The 18,210-nt window shown below is 42.6% G+C and overlaps 2 protein-coding genes across 2 annotated transcripts in view; one reads left to right on the forward strand and one right to left on the reverse strand.

The window, feature by feature from the left end:
* nav2a (neuron navigator 2a) overlaps nt 1-3,954 on the forward strand; it is a 52,964-nt gene extending 49,010 nt beyond the window's left edge. The window contains exons 27-29 of the mRNA XM_055220990.1: nt 36-154; nt 280-474; nt 1,009-3,954. Coding sequence (XP_055076965.1) covers nt 36-154; nt 280-474; nt 1,009-1,128 — 434 coding nt within the window. The 3' untranslated portion in view covers nt 1,129-3,954. The remainder of the gene's footprint in view (nt 1-35; nt 155-279; nt 475-1,008) is intronic.
* Nucleotides 3,955-6,710: 2,756 nt separating this feature from the next.
* LOC117393817 (toll-like receptor 13) lies at nt 6,711-14,120 on the reverse strand. Its single transcript, XM_055220995.1, has 4 exons — nt 14,089-14,120; nt 9,167-11,704; nt 8,253-8,370; nt 6,711-7,232 (listed from the first exon to the last, which is right to left on the reverse strand). The coding sequence occupies exons 2-4, from the start codon at nt 11,661-11,663 to the stop codon at nt 6,983-6,985; spliced, it is 2,865 nt and encodes a 954-aa protein (XP_055076970.1). The 5' UTR covers nt 11,664-11,704; nt 14,089-14,120; the 3' UTR covers nt 6,711-6,982.
* Nucleotides 14,121-18,210: the final 4,090 nt, after the last annotated feature.

Here is an 18,210-nt window from a genome sequence, read left to right on the forward strand (position 1 = left end):
AATGTGATTAAAAAATATGCTTTTTGTCCCTGTAGGCCCCCGTCTGTTCCTATCCTGTCCCATGGATGTGGAAGGGTCTCGGGTTTGGTTCACCGACCTATGGAACTACTCCATTATCCCATATATGCTAGAGGCAGTACGAGAGGGACTACAGGTGAGACAAAGACCTGGGTTAGTCCTAGTTTAGTCCTGGCTTAGTCCTGGGTTAGTCCTGGCTTAGTCCTGGTTTAGTCCTGGGTCAGTCCTGGTCTGTCCTGTTTAACCCTCTCTCCTCCACAGCTGTATGGTCGGAGGGCAGTGTGGGAGGACCCTTGTGCCTGGGTCATGGACACTTATCCCTGGGCGTCTGCTCCGTCGGACTGGCCTCCTCTGCTCCAGCTCAGACCAGAGGACGTGGGCTTCGATGGGTACAGCGCCCCCAGAGAGAGCAGCCGAAAGGAGGCACCACAGAGCGACAGTGAGCCCGACCCCCTGGTGAGACCAGAGTATACACAAGAGTTATCTCATCTGCACTGCGACAGACAAGGCTTAAAGGCCCTGTATTGAGCTATTTTCTGATATGTTATAATGTTGTTTCCTCATCACAAACAGACCTGGAGTTGTGTTTTGTTTCATTCACACACAATAAACAGAAAAAAAAACTGCATATTTAGAGTACTTCTCTCAAACAGAAAACACTCTGTTCCACCTTGTGATGTCATGTGGTTTTTAAGCTCCAGAAAACTTCACTAGAATCATTTGGATGATTTCAGGCCCTTTTTATCTTTAGCTTTTGAGATGTAGACAGACTAATAATTAAGGATTGCTCAAACGTGTGAATAGATATAGATACATGTAGAACACGCGCTGCATGATGTCACTGCAAAGTATCAATTTTTGAGCAATAAATCACCTATAATTTAATACAGAGAGAAAAGTTACATAGTGAACCTTTAAAATCTTGCCCAGACGACTACCTCTTCTGTTACAATGGGCCCTTCCTGCGTTTAAACTCTGTCTGTTTTTCAGATGAACATGTTGCTGCGTCTGAAAGAAGCCGCCACCTCCTCCAGTCCTCAGAGCTACGACAGCGACAGCACCAGTCACCACGACGACCTGCTTGACCAATCGCTGGAGTCCACACTTTAAAACCGGCCAATCCCAGCAACCGAAAATTTAAAGCAACCAATCACAACACCCACCTCAGCGACATGCTCAACGAAACGCTGGAGTCCACACTTTAAAACTGACTAATCTAAGCAGCTTGAAATTTAAACTGTTTTAATCAGCCAATCACACGCAGGATCTTGTCTTGTCTCTGTTTTGTCAATGTGTACGAGCAGCATCTCTACTCCAAGTTCTCGCTGTCTCTCAACTTTACTTCATGGTCAAAGCTAAAACTAAAATAATAAGGTGACACCCTGTGGTCAACTGTGGCTTTATTTTGGACAAGATCTGGTTTGGTGCTGGACTTTGGACTTCGTTGTCTTGGTCTAGTCCTGGTTTAGATCCACATTCTTCACTGGAGACAATTGCACGTGTGTTCTTCAACAAGCGTGATTTGTTAAACATACATTGCAATGAACGAAGAACTGGTCAACTATCAAGGCGCAAAGCAAGAAGGTTTTGGGTTTGATTCCCGGAGTATGTGGGCCTTTCTGTGTGGAGTTTGAACGTTCTACCTGTGTCTGGATTCGTCTGGGTTCTCCCGTAACCTAGAACATGCACAATAATCCTCCAGCTAGGTCGTCCTAACCACGACCCAGGCTCAGATCTGGGTTGGCACTGCTTGAATAATGGGTCAAATGCAGAGGGCAGATTTCCTTTAAACGTCTACCTTACCAATGGTCCTATTTTCTAGTTTCTTTGATTGAAACAGACTTTGAAGCAGGTTTTGATGGTCCTTCTTTAGTCTTGGTTCAGACCTGGACTTGTTGTGATCCCAGAGTACAAATGTTGAACTGTTTTAGACGTTTTTTAAATAATAATACTAGAAAAAGTTATTTAAGCTCAGAGTTTTGGGTGCAGGTCACCCTCTTTGGATACAACTGCTGTAAGTTTCACCGCTGTGGCCCTGGAGTCTTTATAAACCCAATGATTTTTACGAAGCGCATATTGAAGATCATTGCATCAGATTTCTATAAAACTCATAAACCAGCCATTTTCAAACAGCATCGCCCTAACACCAGCCTCCATCTCTATACTGCCCCCATGTGGTCAAACCAAGCATATTACTCACACATCAAATATAATTCCAATGTTTAAATGGCCCACATTGCACTGCTTTCTGTTATAACGTTGTTTCCCCCATCAAAAACATATCATTTGGGCTGAGTACTCTCAAATGGAAAAACACTCGTTCCACCTTGTGATGTCATGTGGTAATACAGGAAGTGCTCTATTGAGTTTTTAAACTTCATACGCCTTCACGAGAATCATTTGGATAATATCAACCCTGGAAATGCCAATCTCAACTGAACTAAAGCTAAAAGGTAGTTAACTTGAAAACTACCACTAAATGACATCACTAGGTGGAACAGAGCATTTTGAGCTTTGGAGATGTAGCTAGACTAATAAGTGCAGAGTTACTTAAACAGTGTCAGTGAAGGTTTGTTTTTGTGGTGGTAACAACATTATAACATGGCTAAAAGCTCAAAAGAATAGATTTTGTTTTATATAGGACCTTTACGTTTTAGATTTATGTAATAACTGTGAAATTTACCAGGTGGATCAGTAAACTTTGTGGAAGATGAACTTTCTGTTTTGAACAGCACATTGATCACATACTTTAACACTGAGGCACAAGTATTGATCAGACAAGCACAAGTTAGTTCCAAATAGAAGCACACAGAGCCTAAAGCACAGGTGTAAAACATTACAATGTGTTTTTAAGAGGGGGTATTACACTTCTATGGGGTACTTTTTGACACCCTCACTTTGCTCCCTGTGCTAAGTCACTCCCCATTCAGAGTGACATCACAACACAATCAGCTCGTGGGAGCATGAGTGGCATTGGTGACGTAGACTCATGGGCGGAGTCCTATGCAGGCCCGTACTGTTAATCATAAGAAGGGTTTGAATAGTGCCCAAGAGAGATCGCTAGATTATTCAAACATGCATGGATGACATAAAACCTCTTCAGGCATGTTTCTGATGAGAGAACAACATTATAACATGGTAGAAAGCTCCAAAAAGTGAATCTTGCATAGTACCCCTCTTTAATTAGGTACTGCAAAGTTGTCTAATTTTAATTATAATAATATATCAAACGTATGAATTTGTGTCAGTAATATGCTTCTGTATTAAAACATTTCGTCATATCCCTTGTTAAAGCACATATCAAGCTGTTTTGACTTTTCTCCATGTTTCACACATGTTTTGTCCCACGCAGGCTCCCGTAGCACACTCTAAAACTCTAAAACTATCTCTGTGCTGAACAGACTTTGCCTTATTTTAAACAACGTGCTTTATGTCTCTGAACAGGGCTCCACTTTGTACATGTAAAAAACACATTTATAATTATTAACATTATAAAGTCTAATATAGTGATGTTTCTACTGAGCTGAGGGGTGCACTGCAAAAAACACACTTCTAAATGAGTTCAAAAGACTTGAAAGGGAAAGACTGATTTTGTTTTGACCAAAATGTATTTACTAACCTAGATACTTGAAGGCGTTTCTTACATAATATGTATTCACAATGATTTTCTAGACACTCAAAGATAAAAATAGGATATAAGTATATATATATGAAAAACTTAAAGCCACAAACCTGACATTACTTGGGCTCCTTCTGCTTGTTTCCATGGAAATGTTCTTTTGGCTATAATCTTCCACAGTACGGCTTAAAACTCATCCATCTCCTTGGTCTTTAGTGATGTTACCAACTACTGGAAATTGTAGATGCCACTGGAGGCAGCACAAACTTATATTTAGGTGTTTTTGACCAGAAAGCTACAAAGTTGCCAAAAAATAACTACAAACAGTAGATAATGCTATCCAAGGCAGTCCAATGAAATATCAGTGTGTGGCGACTTTTTGTGTACTTATCAGTATCAGTTCCCTTTAAATTTCCTCCAGAACAATATTTTGAAGTCCTGTTGCCTCACGCAGATGTGTTTTTTGCAGTGCACGGTGCATGTTTTAAAGAGACGGTAGCGCTGTGTCGTCTGGTGCTTTTTGTGAATGAAAAAGGCGATTTTTGAGAAGTCGTTTTACCTCATGTTGTCCTGTGTCTGTCTGCGCTGCTTTGGATGTTCCATTGTGAGAAAGTATAAGAACAGTTTTAAAGTATGTTTAAAGTGTCGGATGGTCTAACAAAAAAGTCTTCTTGGTTCATAATTGTAAAATGTTAAAGATAGTTCACTACAGCGCCCTCTAGTGTTGTGCGATTGTGTTAAAAAATAGATCAACAGTATTTCATTTTCACATATTAAAGTTTATTTATTTCATTTCAAAATGCCAAATTTAGTTATTTAGTCATTTGTGCAGCCTTAAAAACTTTTGGTCCTAAGTTATAATGGTCAAATTTACAGTTTTATCCTGTTAAAAATTGGTCAGATTTTGCCAATGTGTCTATTTTTTTATTTTAATTTTTTGATTTAAAACAGATAACAGTGACGGAGAAAAAAAATTAAAGTAGTACAGTATTAATGGTAGCAGGTAAAGTGTGACTCATTTTAATAACGATGTCATATTTTGCCCTAACTTTTATTTACATTTTTCATTTTGCGAAATTCATGTTATCCAGTTGTGTGTATTTTTATGTTGTATCATACTGATGTGTAGAAGTTTTAGGGCCAAACTTTGTGGATTTTTTTTTTTTTTTTTTTTTTAGTGGGAAAAAAAAATTATGATTGATTGAATAATATTGTTTTTTGCACACGGTTCTTTGGCTTTTGAGGAAAATACAGTTTTAGAGTAAAAACACTGGAGGGCGCTGCGAGATTTATTCCATGTTCAAAAGTCCTCTGTTATGTTCTATTACTACTACTGCAGTTACTACTACTACTACTAATTCTGCTGCAACTGAGGCCTACTACTACTACTGCTATTTATATTACTGCTTCTTCTAATGGGACTTATGCAACTACTAATAACACCACCACTGCTTCTATAGATACTACACTATGATAACTACTACCACAACTACAACTTCTACCACTACTGTTTATATTACTGCCTTCTAATGCAACTACTACTACTACCACCACTACTATTATCACTACTACTACTACTATTACTACTTCTATGGATACTACTACCACTGCTACTACTACTGCTACTACTACTACCAGCTGCTTCTACTGCTTCTACTGACAGATTTTAAATATTTGGTAGTAACGGGTATAATTACTGCTATGATAAATACATTGTGGTTGCATCAGTAGTAGTAGTCGAATCTCAAATGTTAAAAATAAAAATATATAGATGAAATAAATGATTTTAAACCATACGATTGAGAGGAGGGGACTTTTGAACAGGTGTGCAGTGAAAGTGTTCAGTCCTATGCAAATGAACCATGGTCCTGGCTGTTCATAGAGTTTAATGTGTTTTTAAAAGCACAACTAAACGGTGACCTTCGAGGACCTGTCCATAGCATTACTACATGAATGTGTCTTTGCAAACTGTAATTTTGATTTGTAAAATTTTGTGTAAATATTTGGAAAATCGTGGCGACATTTTGGGGACTTTTTGTAGAGACGTTTGTTACTTGAACTGGCCCCATCGCTGTGTAGTCTTAACTTATTCTGATTTAATAAATGAGCGTTATTTATAAGGCAATTTGTGTTTGTCACTTATTAAAAACACCCTCTCCTCTGCATCCTCCTCTGACCCTTTCCTCTGTTTCTGACACACAGGGATATAGGAAGATGGGAGGGCATCAGGGTCATCTCAATAGTGATCTCATGGAAACATAACAAATTTTCAGCATTTCAGGTAAACTTCATATATGTGATTGTTTCTGTCATGTTCTGAAGCTTTGCTGAACTTCGAGCTGGTCAAGACTGAAAAAAACCTGGAGACAGACTACAGCTCAGTACAGTGAGTATCGCCTGGGCTTGTCAGTATATATATATTGATACTTTGCAGCTGATGTCATCAACATTGTCTGGGGGTGTGATGCTAACTGTAGACACTGCTCTGTCTGAGGCTTTGTTAGTTAATCTAAGCTTTATTTCTACACAGTCTGATCAGAAAGAACTTACTTAGTTGAAACTACAAGAGGTAAGCTCATTTTTACTGTTAGCAAAGTCTTCTCAAATAACATTACAATCACAAGCTAGCTAGCATGAGGCAACAGCTTTACCTTTTTGTTTTAGTAACAATAACAGTTTTAGTCACTTTGACCTTTTTGTTCCTCCTTAACTGCTCCATAAATGCTCATAGTGATCACAGGCTCCTGAAAATGTCAAAAACGTTTTGGCTGTTTGCTAATATGCGCATTCTGTCACCATGGTAAATGCTGAACATTCCACCATATACATACATGTAGAACACCCCTAACCCTCACCTCAAAGTATCATTTTGGAGGACGTCAGTCACCATATTTCAAACTTTATTTAGTAAAAAAATCTCAATGTAAAATAGGAAAGGGTTAGGGTTATTTGGTACCATTGCCTTTAAACAGTATGACTCGGGATCCTCCATTCCTCCCGATAGAACTGGTGTAACTGATCCAAACGTGTTGCTTAAATCCATTTTGTATTTATTTATTTTTTTACTTTTTTTGACAGTGTTTGCTAATGTGTGCATTGCGTCACGACGGTAACAGCTGAAATTCTTAGACATACATGCAGTCATATAATCTGGACCCCACAACTTTTTGATGGTAATTACTTACAGAAAAGTTGCTCATGAGCATTTGATACACACTACTGCTAACACATAACACATTTAGATCACCATGTTACCTTTGATTGTTTTGAAAATGCTATAATCACATATTAAATGACTGTACAAGACACAATAATGATTAATCAAGATATCAGTAAAAGGACTCTTCATTCACTGCACAAGGAGTTAGCAGTGAGTCGTAGTCTCTCCTCCTCCACTCCTGTGCTAGTGGACCTTAGCGCTTGCCGTAGTTTCTCCCAGAACAGCTGTGGGTTGTCCTGGGCGCGGGTCCAGCTCAGGTACGTACGTCTCTGGAGCAATTTCTTCATGCGGTAAAACGGGGACAGATGATACGAGGGGATGTCCTCCAAGAACACAAGGATTAAGACGTCCTCACGCTCATCGAACAACCTGAAACTACAACGTACACAAAGATATGTATCTAATCAGATCATACATCATACATACATGCATTATTTGACATATTTAGGTTCCAAACACATTGTACGTCACAGCCTTTACATGTGTAAGCTCCATAGCCTGGACATCTCTGGACGTATCTAACCCGCTAGTTGCCATGTTCCAAATAGGAAGTAAGCATGGGTGGGTTTGTGGTTCCATGGACTCCAATTCACTTTCTATTGAAAAACTGTCGCCCCTCTCTCTGTAACTGATGCCGTCCGGGTCATCATTCTGACATTAAAATGCTCATATTAATCTGCTATACATGATCCTGGTGTTTGTATTTCGCATTTTTTTCTGTAAACAAGATATGGACATTAATAACAGACCAATCAGATGCCTTCTTTTCCCAAGGTCGCTCCCACAGGTGTCATTGACAGCGGTGATAAGGGAAGGGGCATGTTCCTTCAACACTGTCGCTCCTGATTGGCTGTTTTGTTGCCATGATATATGCACTCGGCGCCAAACTATCCGGTATAACTGCTAGCCTGAATTGGCTTCATTTGGCTCTACAGGCAGACCACGGCAAATGCCAGGAGCACAAATGGAGTCTTTCTGAACCTGGGACCCTTAGAACAATACATAACTGCCCCAGGAATAGTTGCTGGTGGTAACTGGACAAAGCCAACACCAGATGCTTTCTATGTATTTTGAACAGGATACGTGCCCTGCGCTCGTGTCAAGAGTCAAAAATAGGTTGGACTCTATTTTTTTTAATCTACACGTGTGGGACGTGCTGCTCCACAGGACACTGTAACCATCCACTCACTTTTAATGCAGTGCAAAACATGCACTTTTTACACGTGCGTAGGGTGAAATACGTGTGCAAAACATTTCTGGTAGAGGGCCTGCTTGTCTGCTTGTCTCCACAAAGATATTATTGCTTTGCCTGCTGTGTTTCAAGTATAGGTGATGCCACTGGGCCAAATTACAAGTCAGAACTGTGGAGAGGTGACACACTGAGCTCAACAGTACCTGGCCAGCTGCAACTCTTTAGAGCACCACTCGCTCTGCAGGTACCGGCGGCTCACCACACAGATGGTTTTCCTGCTTCTGTAAACAGCTTCAGCGATGTTCTCCACAATGGGCCTCCCTGAAGGTCACATGATACAGTCCCCATTAGGTCACATGGTACAGTCCCCATTAGGTCACATGGTACAGTCCCCATTAGGTCACATGGTACAGAAGGTATTTCAATGGGCTTAAATAATAACAGATACTGCGTATGCTAAAGAACTAGGGTGTATTAGTTTCACTGTGAAAAGCTTTTGGTTCATTTGATATAATTACGCCTTTACTATGAGCTGTAAAACACATCACTACAGTTCTGCAACATGATTTTAATGTCCACACTGCTTAACTCTCTTACTGTTAAAGAGGATGTACCTGTAATCAGAGGTGGATAATACTCAGTTACATTTACTTGAGCAAACTTTTTAAAGAAATTGTACTTTTCAGAATACTTTTCTAGCTGCTGTTTTTATTGAAGTAACAGTACTTTTACTTGAGTTAAAGTTTTGGTTCCTCTTCCCACTTTGAGTAAGTCTGCAAGTGACAAAAGCTTTATGTTAACAAAATGAAATTTTATTTGAACATTTGATCAGATATGATTTAGTGATTTAGTTAATTTAGTTAATTTTCATGTGTTTGAAAATACAAGATTCTGTGGATTATTTAATGTTTTGTCATTAAACTGACATTCACTAGGTCCCGACAGTCACTCTTTAAGTTACTCTTACTTGAGTAGTACATTTGCCAAATACTTTACTTGGACTACTACTTTGTACTTCTACTTGAGTAATACTTGAGTACAATTTTTGGTTACTCTACCCACCTCTGTCTGTAATTTAGAGATACAGAGGGATAAATAAAGGTTTATCTTCTCTCACCTGGGAGGAAGTCTCGGTGGTGCAAACAGAGCCTCCACCCTTGCTCCTGTTCCAGCTTCGGCACCAGCTGCTCACACACCCAAGCCTCGTCTTTGCTGTTGTACGACACAAAACCATCGTACAGGCACTCCGCGTGCTTCTGCCTCTTTCTTGAGTCGAAGAGCCATGCCATGAGGAGGTAGTAGGCGTACATCAGCTGAAATCTGCTGAAGTGGAAAATGAAGGTGGCCACGAGGATCAGTGAGGTGAAACACGAGCTGCAGATGAAGCAGAGAAAGCCTACATCCAGCAAACACGACTGTACGTTTAGCTGCAGAAGTGTGGAGCCCTTACGCTCTGGAGGGTACTTACACTTGAAGCTATGCGCATCCCTCACCTGCGTCTGTTCATCGTTTATAATCCAACTCACAAGCCACGCATTCTCACAGTCACAGGTAAAAGAGTTCTGTTTCAAATCCAACTCCTGCAGACTTGGTACAGACTTGATAATGTTCTCGCTGATCACAGAGAAGGAATTTTTTTGTGCATTGAGAAACGTCAGCTTCGTCAGGTTTGCGTTGATCAGAAAGTCCAAGGAGCCCAGGTTTGTGTCACCGATTTGGAGTTTCTGTAGATTTGGAATTGGAGCGAAAACTTCTGCAGGTACTTCGAAGAGGTCATTGGAACTGATGTCCAGAGAGATGAGACGAGGCGTGTGGTGGAAGAAGTTTTCAGAAAAGTTCGAAAGTCCCCATTTTTTGCAAGAAAATGCTGACAAACTTTTTAACCCCTGAAGGAAGTTTGAAGGCAAAATGGTATGTCCTGCAGAACTCCGCCCTGAAATCAGTAAACTGTCTAAACGAGATAAGTTTTGAAATGGAGATGTCTTTATATGAGAGTTTTGCCCGACTTTAAAGTTATTATTTTGTAAATCCAGTCTCCTCAGATTCAACAAATCTTCGAAATAGAGAGAGTTGAATGCAGTGTCTTTGAGTTCATTCTTCTGTAGCTGTAGACCCATCAGTTTTGTCAGACCAGAGAAGCAACCTTTATGCAGCCTTTTGATCTGATTTTGAGCTAAAAACAAGTCCCTGAGCGATTTCAAACCGCTGAACACATCTCGGGTTATCTCCGTGAGTTTGTTCCGATCTAAGTAAAGCAACTTGAGATTTGGTAAACTGGTTTGGAACACACTACCAAATTCTGCTATCAAATTTCCCTGTAATTTCAAAATTTGTAACTTGTTCATTTTGAGGAAGGAGCAGTTACTCAAAACTGTAATCTTGTTCTGCTGAAGATCGAGTTGTTTCAGATTCTCCAGTCCGGTAAAATCGTGACATCCGATTGTTTTGATGTGGTTAAATGAAAGATCGAGTTCTTGCAGGGATGTTAGTTTTTGTGTTGCTAATGGGACTCTCTGTATTCTGTTATAACTGAGGATGAGGATCTGTAAACGACGAAAACTGCTAAAGGAGCCATCGTTTATACGTTTGATATTGTTGTCACGCAGGTTAAGATTTGTAACACTATGACACGTGTGAAATAAGTTGGGCCCAATTATGAGACTGTTTTTCTGTATCTTCAGTTGTTGTAGCTTCGATAAGGAGCAGGACAGGTTTATGAGGACATCGGGTTTCATGAATCTCATTTTGTTTAAATTTAGGAGAGTTACGGATGAGTTGAAAGTTGAAAATAGTTTTATCCATTCGTTGTTAGAAGCCATTCGAATCCCGGTGACGTCCAGGGTGGTCACATTACTCAGCACACTACTGTTTTGCACATTCCAGCGCAGGATGGGCTTTAAAGTCGGCTCCCCAATGGAAAGTTCATTTAGTTTAGGAAATACGTCGGCTGATACCTCAAACTTCTCAAGCGGGTTTCTGGACAAATCCAGAGACTTAATTTGAGTCGAGGTATTTGCCAGATCTGGTGAGCTAAACGTAGTTATGCTAATGTTTCGTATAATGAGTTGATTTAAAAGAGGCATGTGGCGTAAATGAACTTGTGAGATGGTGCGGAGGTTGTTGCTGGACAGATTGAGAAACGTAAGGCTGCTCAGGAGTCTAAAGGCGTTCGGCTCTACGCTCTGGATGTGATTTGAGTCAATCAGTAGCTCTTTCAGTTTAGACAGACCATGAAATACTTCCTCTATAAGTATCTCTATTCTATTATCGCTCAGAATCAGCTGTCTGAGTGAAGTCAGTTTAGAAAAAGTGAGTTTGCCGATGTGCGAGATACCGTTGTGTTTTAGATTTAGCGAAGTGACGTTGGGGAAATCTGAAAAGTCTGAGAGCTGTATGTTTGAGATGTTGTTGCCTCTCAGGTCAATGCTGCGCACAGAGTGAGGCAGGTCTGTGGGGATTTGGCTCAGTTTGTGATTGGAACAAATAGCTGTTCTACCGGCGAGGAAGCATCTCTGCAGTGAAAACGCTCCGACGCTGTGGCTGAAGTAACTCAAGAGGAGGAAGTAAACAACATGCTCCATATCACTTCTCATATGAGCTCTCAGCAGCCTCATGCAGGGCCCTTTGGACAGACAGCACAGTCTCAACTTTACTCCTACAACACAACACAGGAAAGAGAAGTGAAAACTCTTGACTGCTATTTTCTTTGTCAGAATGGTATTTTGTTTCATTTACACATTTAACACACAAACCCTGCATATTTAAGCTCTCAAATACAGGAGGTGCTCCACCTTCAGTACAATCATTTGGATCATTTCATCACTGGAATTGCCAGTCTCTGTGGAACTAAAGGTAAAAGGAGCTGTTAACTTAAAAACTACCACTACATGACATCACATTTTGAGCTTTGGAGATGTAGACAAACTAATAATAAAAGATAACTTTTCCTGAGGTCACTCCTGCTAGCGTTATCAAGACTGACAATGTTGCTAAGCACCCACTCCCTGTTAAACCAGCGGTGTAGGTGGGAAGGGGAGTTACCATCAACAGTCTCGCTCCAGATTGGCTCTTTGGTTGCTATGATACTTGTGGTCGGAATTCCAAATATGGAACTCGGCTCAAAATTCACCTCTATTACTGCTAACCTCAATGAGCCGAATACCTCAGACCACTTCTTTATACTGTGGTTATTATTCATAGAAATACAGATCACAGTGTAATTGTGCATGATATTAAGACTTTGATGAATATGAATAGATCAGAATTCTATTTGTTCAATTTTGTTCTAAACTCAGCACAAATGAAGTCAAGTTTTTGCTTAAGTTTTCTTAAGTTTCCAGGCAAATCAAATAAGTTAATTGAAGTGGGAATAAACACTTGAACTCCGCCCACAACCGCAGTTCAGACAGCACTGCTAAATTGGGTCGTACCTAAAGGGGAGAGCGAGAGGAGAGCGAGGGGAGAGGAGGGGCAGGGTCTGGAGTTATAATGAACAGTGTGATTGGTCTAACAGGAATCCACACTTCAAACTGCGCCCCAAAGTCTATTATTTTTGATTACAAACACCTCTCTTTAAGGCAAGGCAAGGCAAGTTTATTTGTATAGCACAATTCATACACAAGGTAATTCAAAGTGCTTTACAGAATAAGAAAGACATTAAAATCACACAAATCAAAACATAAATAATCACCCAATCTGCAACTCTCTCACCCACTCGTTTGCACTCTTTAAAAACTCTCTCTCGCACTCTTTAAACACAGTCTTGCTCAGTTTAAGAACTTTCCCATTACTTTACAAAAAACTTTCCTGTCACTTCTCAAATACTTTCCTGTTACTTTACTATGTCTAATAAAAGTCCATCAGTCCATGTTTCTTTTATCATCACAAAATTACCATTAAAGGAGAAGAGTGCAGAATAAAAACCTTTCAGTCGTATGCACAGATAAACAGAACCGTTTTGAGCCTGGATTTAAATCAAAGTACAGGCCTGTGTCACATCTTCAGGAAGACTGTTCCACGTTTTTGCTGCATAAAACTGAAATGCTGATTCCCCATGTTTAGTCCTGACTCTGGGCACCAGCAGGAGGCCGGTCCCTGAAGTCCTCAAATTGCAAGATGGTTCATATGGCACTAACATGTCGGAGATATACTTTGGACCTAGGCCATGGAGAGACTTATACACAAGCAGAGCTGCTTTAAAGTCTATTCTTTGAGCTACAGGAAGCCTTTAATAAGAGCAATCCTATGTGATGTCACTTTATACTTGAAATTGCAGTGGCCGCTGGAGGCAGCACACACTCTGCAAATTTACAGAGTTTGCACTAAAGTTGCCCAAAATAACTAGAAATAGTAGACAGTGCTATTAAAATGACAGATACACAGTTTAGTAGTGATAATGAAGTAGATTTAGTGTTTAGTCCCACTTGAAAGTATACCTTACCATAGTGGAGCCATTTCCCCACCAAAAAATAATAAAGTTCAACTTTGACTTTTTCTTTCACAAACCAGAGATGGATAGAGTAACCAAAAATTGTATTCAAGTAGCGCTACTTCCATACAATATTACTTAAGTTGAAGTACAAAGCAATGGTCCAAGAAATGACTCAAGAGTAAAAAAGTATTTGGTGAAACTACTGCTCAAGTAAGAGTAACTTGAAGAGTAACTGTCAGGAGGAACATATGATTTATAATTTCAAGTTAACATAATAAACCAAATATCAAATAATTCAAAAAATCTGATATTTACAAAAGACAGACACAAAAAATTAGACAAACTAAATCATAACTGAGGGAGGTGCAAGAAACACAAATGTTCAAATCATTTCATATTGTTCACATAAAGCTTTTGTCTCTTGTAAATTTACTCACAGTGGAAAGAGTCACCACAACTTTTACTCAAGTAAGAGCACGTTACTTCAATAAAAATAATACTGAAGTGGAGTAAATGTACTACCCACCTCTGTCACAAACAGTACATGTTCCATAGAGTTGTACATGACACAGATAGTATAGTGTAGAATGTGGTGGACTCGCACTCACCTCAGACATCACTCGTTGCCTGACTGTTATCTGTGGTTTTCTCCCTCTGTCCTCTTCTTTGGACTAAACTCAAACTGAAACCTTTCTTTTTAGGAAGTGAGAGCTGGAACTTCTCACTGAGAATACCAAAGAATTTCAGATATGGGTCAGAAAGTGTCTCCTCCTTTCAGACAGATATAAGGCAGAGTCCATCGGTGATCTGACCAGAACTGATGAAGCGGCTCCCATCACGCCCCTCTCCAGTGAGTCTCACCTGAGCTCCGAGCTTCACCTGAATGTGTTTCTCGACAGTTTTTGTATTTTTCCATGTCACAAACATCAGTCTTTCATTTTGTCCAATCAGCAGCTCCTCTGCAACGACAAAGTGATAATCTTTAAATTTTTAAACAGCTGAGGCCACCATGTCTTGACTGCAGTAACATCAAGTTGGGGGAAGGGGGGGTCTGCATGTATGTGTATGGAGGAATGTTTGCAGTTACCATGGTACACAATGCTCACATTAGCAAACACTGCCAAAAAGCTTTAAGATTAAGTCTGAAAACTCGAGAAAAAATACAAAATGCATTTAAACGACACATTACCAGGAGCCTGTGATCAATGCGTTTATGGTCCTGTTTAGGTGTTTGATTTTCAACAATAAAAGGTGAGAGTGACTAACTGAAACACAGTTGGCTAATGCTAACTGGCTTGTGACTGTAATGTTATTTAAAAGGCAACCCCAGAAAATGCTGATGCAAAGTTTCAATATTGCTTCAAATGTTCAAACTATAAAGTAATGGTCATAGATTATTACAAAAGCATAAGGTCATCTTTAATGAGCTGTTAGCCCTGCCCACTTTGCCATCTTTCGCTCTGACATTGAACCACAACAGAGAAACCACTGTCTGGGATGGTCACCGGCAGCTGTTTCATTATGGATCTCATTCGAAAGGTAATATAAATAAATTTGTATTTTTTATTTGCCACATATCTGCTTTAAAACTGCAGGGTTTAACGGCGTCTGATTGTATGGTCTTAATGAATCAGCTGATCATGTTTTCTCACCTTGCTGTTTGCAGGTCAACATTTGTCTTAAGGCTCTGTTTGTCTCCATGGTGCAGGGGAGGCAGATCGGCCTGAAAAGAAACAGTTTATAGAGCTCCTGCAGTTGTCCAAATGCAATCCCAGTGTCCACGTCCAAACTCCAGACTGGCAGTATAAGCATAGAATTCACAAATAAACTAACTACCGGTTCGTCGGCCGTAATGGGCTTTATCAGAGTTTCAGAGAAAGGGTTGAAGAAAGTTTGAGCCCAATACCGGATTTACAAAGCTCGTCTTTATTTGACTGATTCAACCATCGTCTCATAACGAAAAACTTCAAAAACTGTACATTCGTGTATCATCATAAGCATTATAGTCTATTAATGAAGCAGAGAGAGAGGAGTTTGAAGAGAAACGATCACAAATGCTTTTAGCTGATCTCACAACAACAGGAAGGTTCAAATAGGGCCCAGGAGAGCTAGATGACTCAAATATACATGGATGACATATAAAACCTCTTCAGGCATGTTTTTGACGAGGGAGCAATGTTATAACATGGTAGAAAGATCCACAAAGTCAATTTTACATAATACCCCCTTTTGCGTTTTTATGTTATTTTTTTCAGAGTGCACTCACCATCAGAGTGAAACACCTGACTCAGCTCCTCACTCTGGACTCTGAAGTAATGTCTGCCCCCAGATCCAACAGCAAGAGGCTGAAGATTCTCATCACAGATCTCATCCCCAACACCAAGAACAAAAACATCTAAAACAGAAGAAATGATCAAGAGCAGACAGGAGCAGAGCCAGAGGAGCAGAGCCAGAGGAGCAGAGCCAGAGGAGCAGAGCCGGAGGAGCAGAGCCAGAGGAGCAGAGACAGAGGAGCAGATAGGAGCAGAGCCAGAGGAGCAGAGCCAGAGGAGCAGAGACAGAGGAGCAGAGCCAGAGGAGCAGAGCCAGAGGAGCAGAGCCAGAGGAGCAGAGACAGAGGAGCAGAGCCAGAGGAGCAGAGCCAAAGGAGCAGAGCCAGAGGAGCAGATAGGAGCAGAGCCAGAGGACAAGAGCCAGAGGACAAGAGCCAGAGGACAAGAGCCAGAGGACAAGAGCCAGAGGACAAGAGCCAGAGGAGCAGACAGGAGCAGAACTGGAGGAGCAGAGCCGGAGGAGCAGAGCCGGAGGAGCAGAGCCGGAGGAGCAGAGCCGGAGGAGCAGAGCCAGAGGAGCAGAGCCGGAGGAGCAGAGCCAGAGGACAAGAGCCAGAGGAACAGAGACAGAGGAGCAGAGCCAGATGAGCAGAGCCAGAGGAGCAGAGCCAGAGGAGCAGACAGGAGCAGAGCCGGAGGAGCAGAGCCGGAGGAGCAGAGCCGGAGGAGCAGAGCCGGAGGAGCAGAGCCGGAGGAGCAGAGCCGGAGGACAAGAGCTAGAGGAGCAGACACAGACGAGCAGAGCCAGAGGAGCAGAGCCAAAGGAGCAGAGCCAGAGGAGCAGAGCCAAAGGAGCTGTCATGATCCGCACTGTCCGCTCCTGGTTTTACTCCTGTCCTGCTCTTTCCCTCCCTCACCTGCCAGATCTGGGCTGGGCTCCTGGCTCCTCCTGCGTGCACCTGCAGCCCATCAGCGCAATCAACACACCTGCTGTGGATAAAAGGAGCTGGGAGAAGAGACTCGGCGCGAGATCATTGTCGTGTCACTTCTTTCCTGCCTGCGTTCCTGTCGTCCCTGTGTTCTTGTCGTGCTCCGGTCCTGGATGTCTCCTGCCCGCTCTGTCCTACGCCCGTCTGGTCTGCCTGTCGTCCTGTGGTCCCTTCATGTCCCCGGTCCCTGTGTTTCCTGTGTTCCTGCTCACCTGCTCACCTCCGGATCACCCGCTGTTTGTACTTGTCCTATCCATACAATAAATCCTGTAAATATTCCCCGAGTCTGCATCCTTTGGTCCGCTACACTCACCCGTTACGACAAAATGATCTCGCCAACCATGGACCAAGCGGACTCGGGGTTCATTGGACAAGACTACTAGCCCACCCTGCTTACCTGTTTGTCTCCGGTTCACGGGCCTGTTCCCCATTGGCCGTCCTGTACCAGCCAGTCCACTCCCAACCTGTCCTCTCCTCGCCTGGACCGTGGTAGCTCCGCTGGACACGTTTCCCGTCCAGGGACCTCCTCGGGTCATCTGCCCCTCGTCAGGACAGTCGCAGCTCCGCTGGACATCATTCTCCGTCCAGGGACCTCTTCGTGTCCTCTGCCCCCTCGGTGGGACCCTCGCAGCTCCGCTGGACTCAGCTTTCCGTCCAGGGACCTCGTTGTGTCGTCCGCCCGTTTCCCGGACCGTTGTTGCCCCACTGGACAGTCTGCCAGCCCGAACCGGTGACATCTTAGCCCTCCATCCGGCTCCCCTCCGCCCACCCGTATAAATTTTTGGGCCACCAGGAGGTGGCCCTTAGGGGGGGGTACTGTCATGATCCGCACTGTCCACTCCTGGTTTTACTCCTGTCCTGCTCTTTCCCTCCCTCACCTGCCAGATCTGGGCTGGGCTCCTGGCTCCTCCTGCGTGCACCTGCAGCCCATCAGCGCAATCAACACACCTGCTGTGGATAAAAGGAGCTGGGAGAAGAGACTCGGTGCGAGATCATTGTCGTGTCACTTCTTTCCTGCCTGCGTTCCTGTCGTCCCTGTGTTCTTGTCGTGCTCCGGTCCTGGATGTCTCCTGCCCGCTCTGTCCTACGCCCGTCTGGTCTGCCTGTCGTCCTGTGGTCCCTTCATGTCCCCGGTCCCTGTGTTTCCTGTGTTCCTGCTCACCTGCTCACCTCCGGATCACCCGCTGTTTGTACTTGTCCTATCCTTACAATAAATCCTATAAATATTCCCCGAGTCTGCATCCTTTGGTCCGCTACACTCACCCGTTACGACAGGAGCAGAGCCGGAGGAGCAGAGCCGGAGGAGCAGAGCCGGAGGAGCAGAGCCGGAGGAGCAGAGCCGGAGGAGCAGAGCCGGAGGAGCAGAGCCGGAGGAGCAGAGCCGGAGGAGCAGAGCCGGAGGAGCAGAGCCGGAGGAGCAGAGCCGGAGGAGCAGAGCCAGAGGAGCAGAGCCAGAGGAGCAGAGCCA

This window comes from Periophthalmus magnuspinnatus, chromosome 3 (assembly GCF_009829125.3).
Source record: "Periophthalmus magnuspinnatus isolate fPerMag1 chromosome 3, fPerMag1.2.pri, whole genome shotgun sequence".
Lineage (NCBI taxonomy): Eukaryota > Metazoa > Chordata > Actinopteri > Gobiiformes > Gobiidae > Periophthalmus > Periophthalmus magnuspinnatus.

Coding starts and splice junctions, on each gene's coding strand:
- LOC117393817 (XM_055220995.1), bottom strand. CDS start 11,663: ATGAGGCTGCTGAGAGCTCATATGAGAAGTGATATGGAGCATGTTGTT. Junction 8,371..9,166: donor CCACCGAGACTTCCTCCCAG/GTGAGAGAAGAT, acceptor TGTGACCTTCAG/GGAGGCCCATTGTGGAGAAC. Junction 7,233..8,252: donor AAAGAGTTGCAGCTGGCCAG/GTACTGTTGAGC, acceptor TGTACGTTGTAG/TTTCAGGTTGTTCGATGAGC.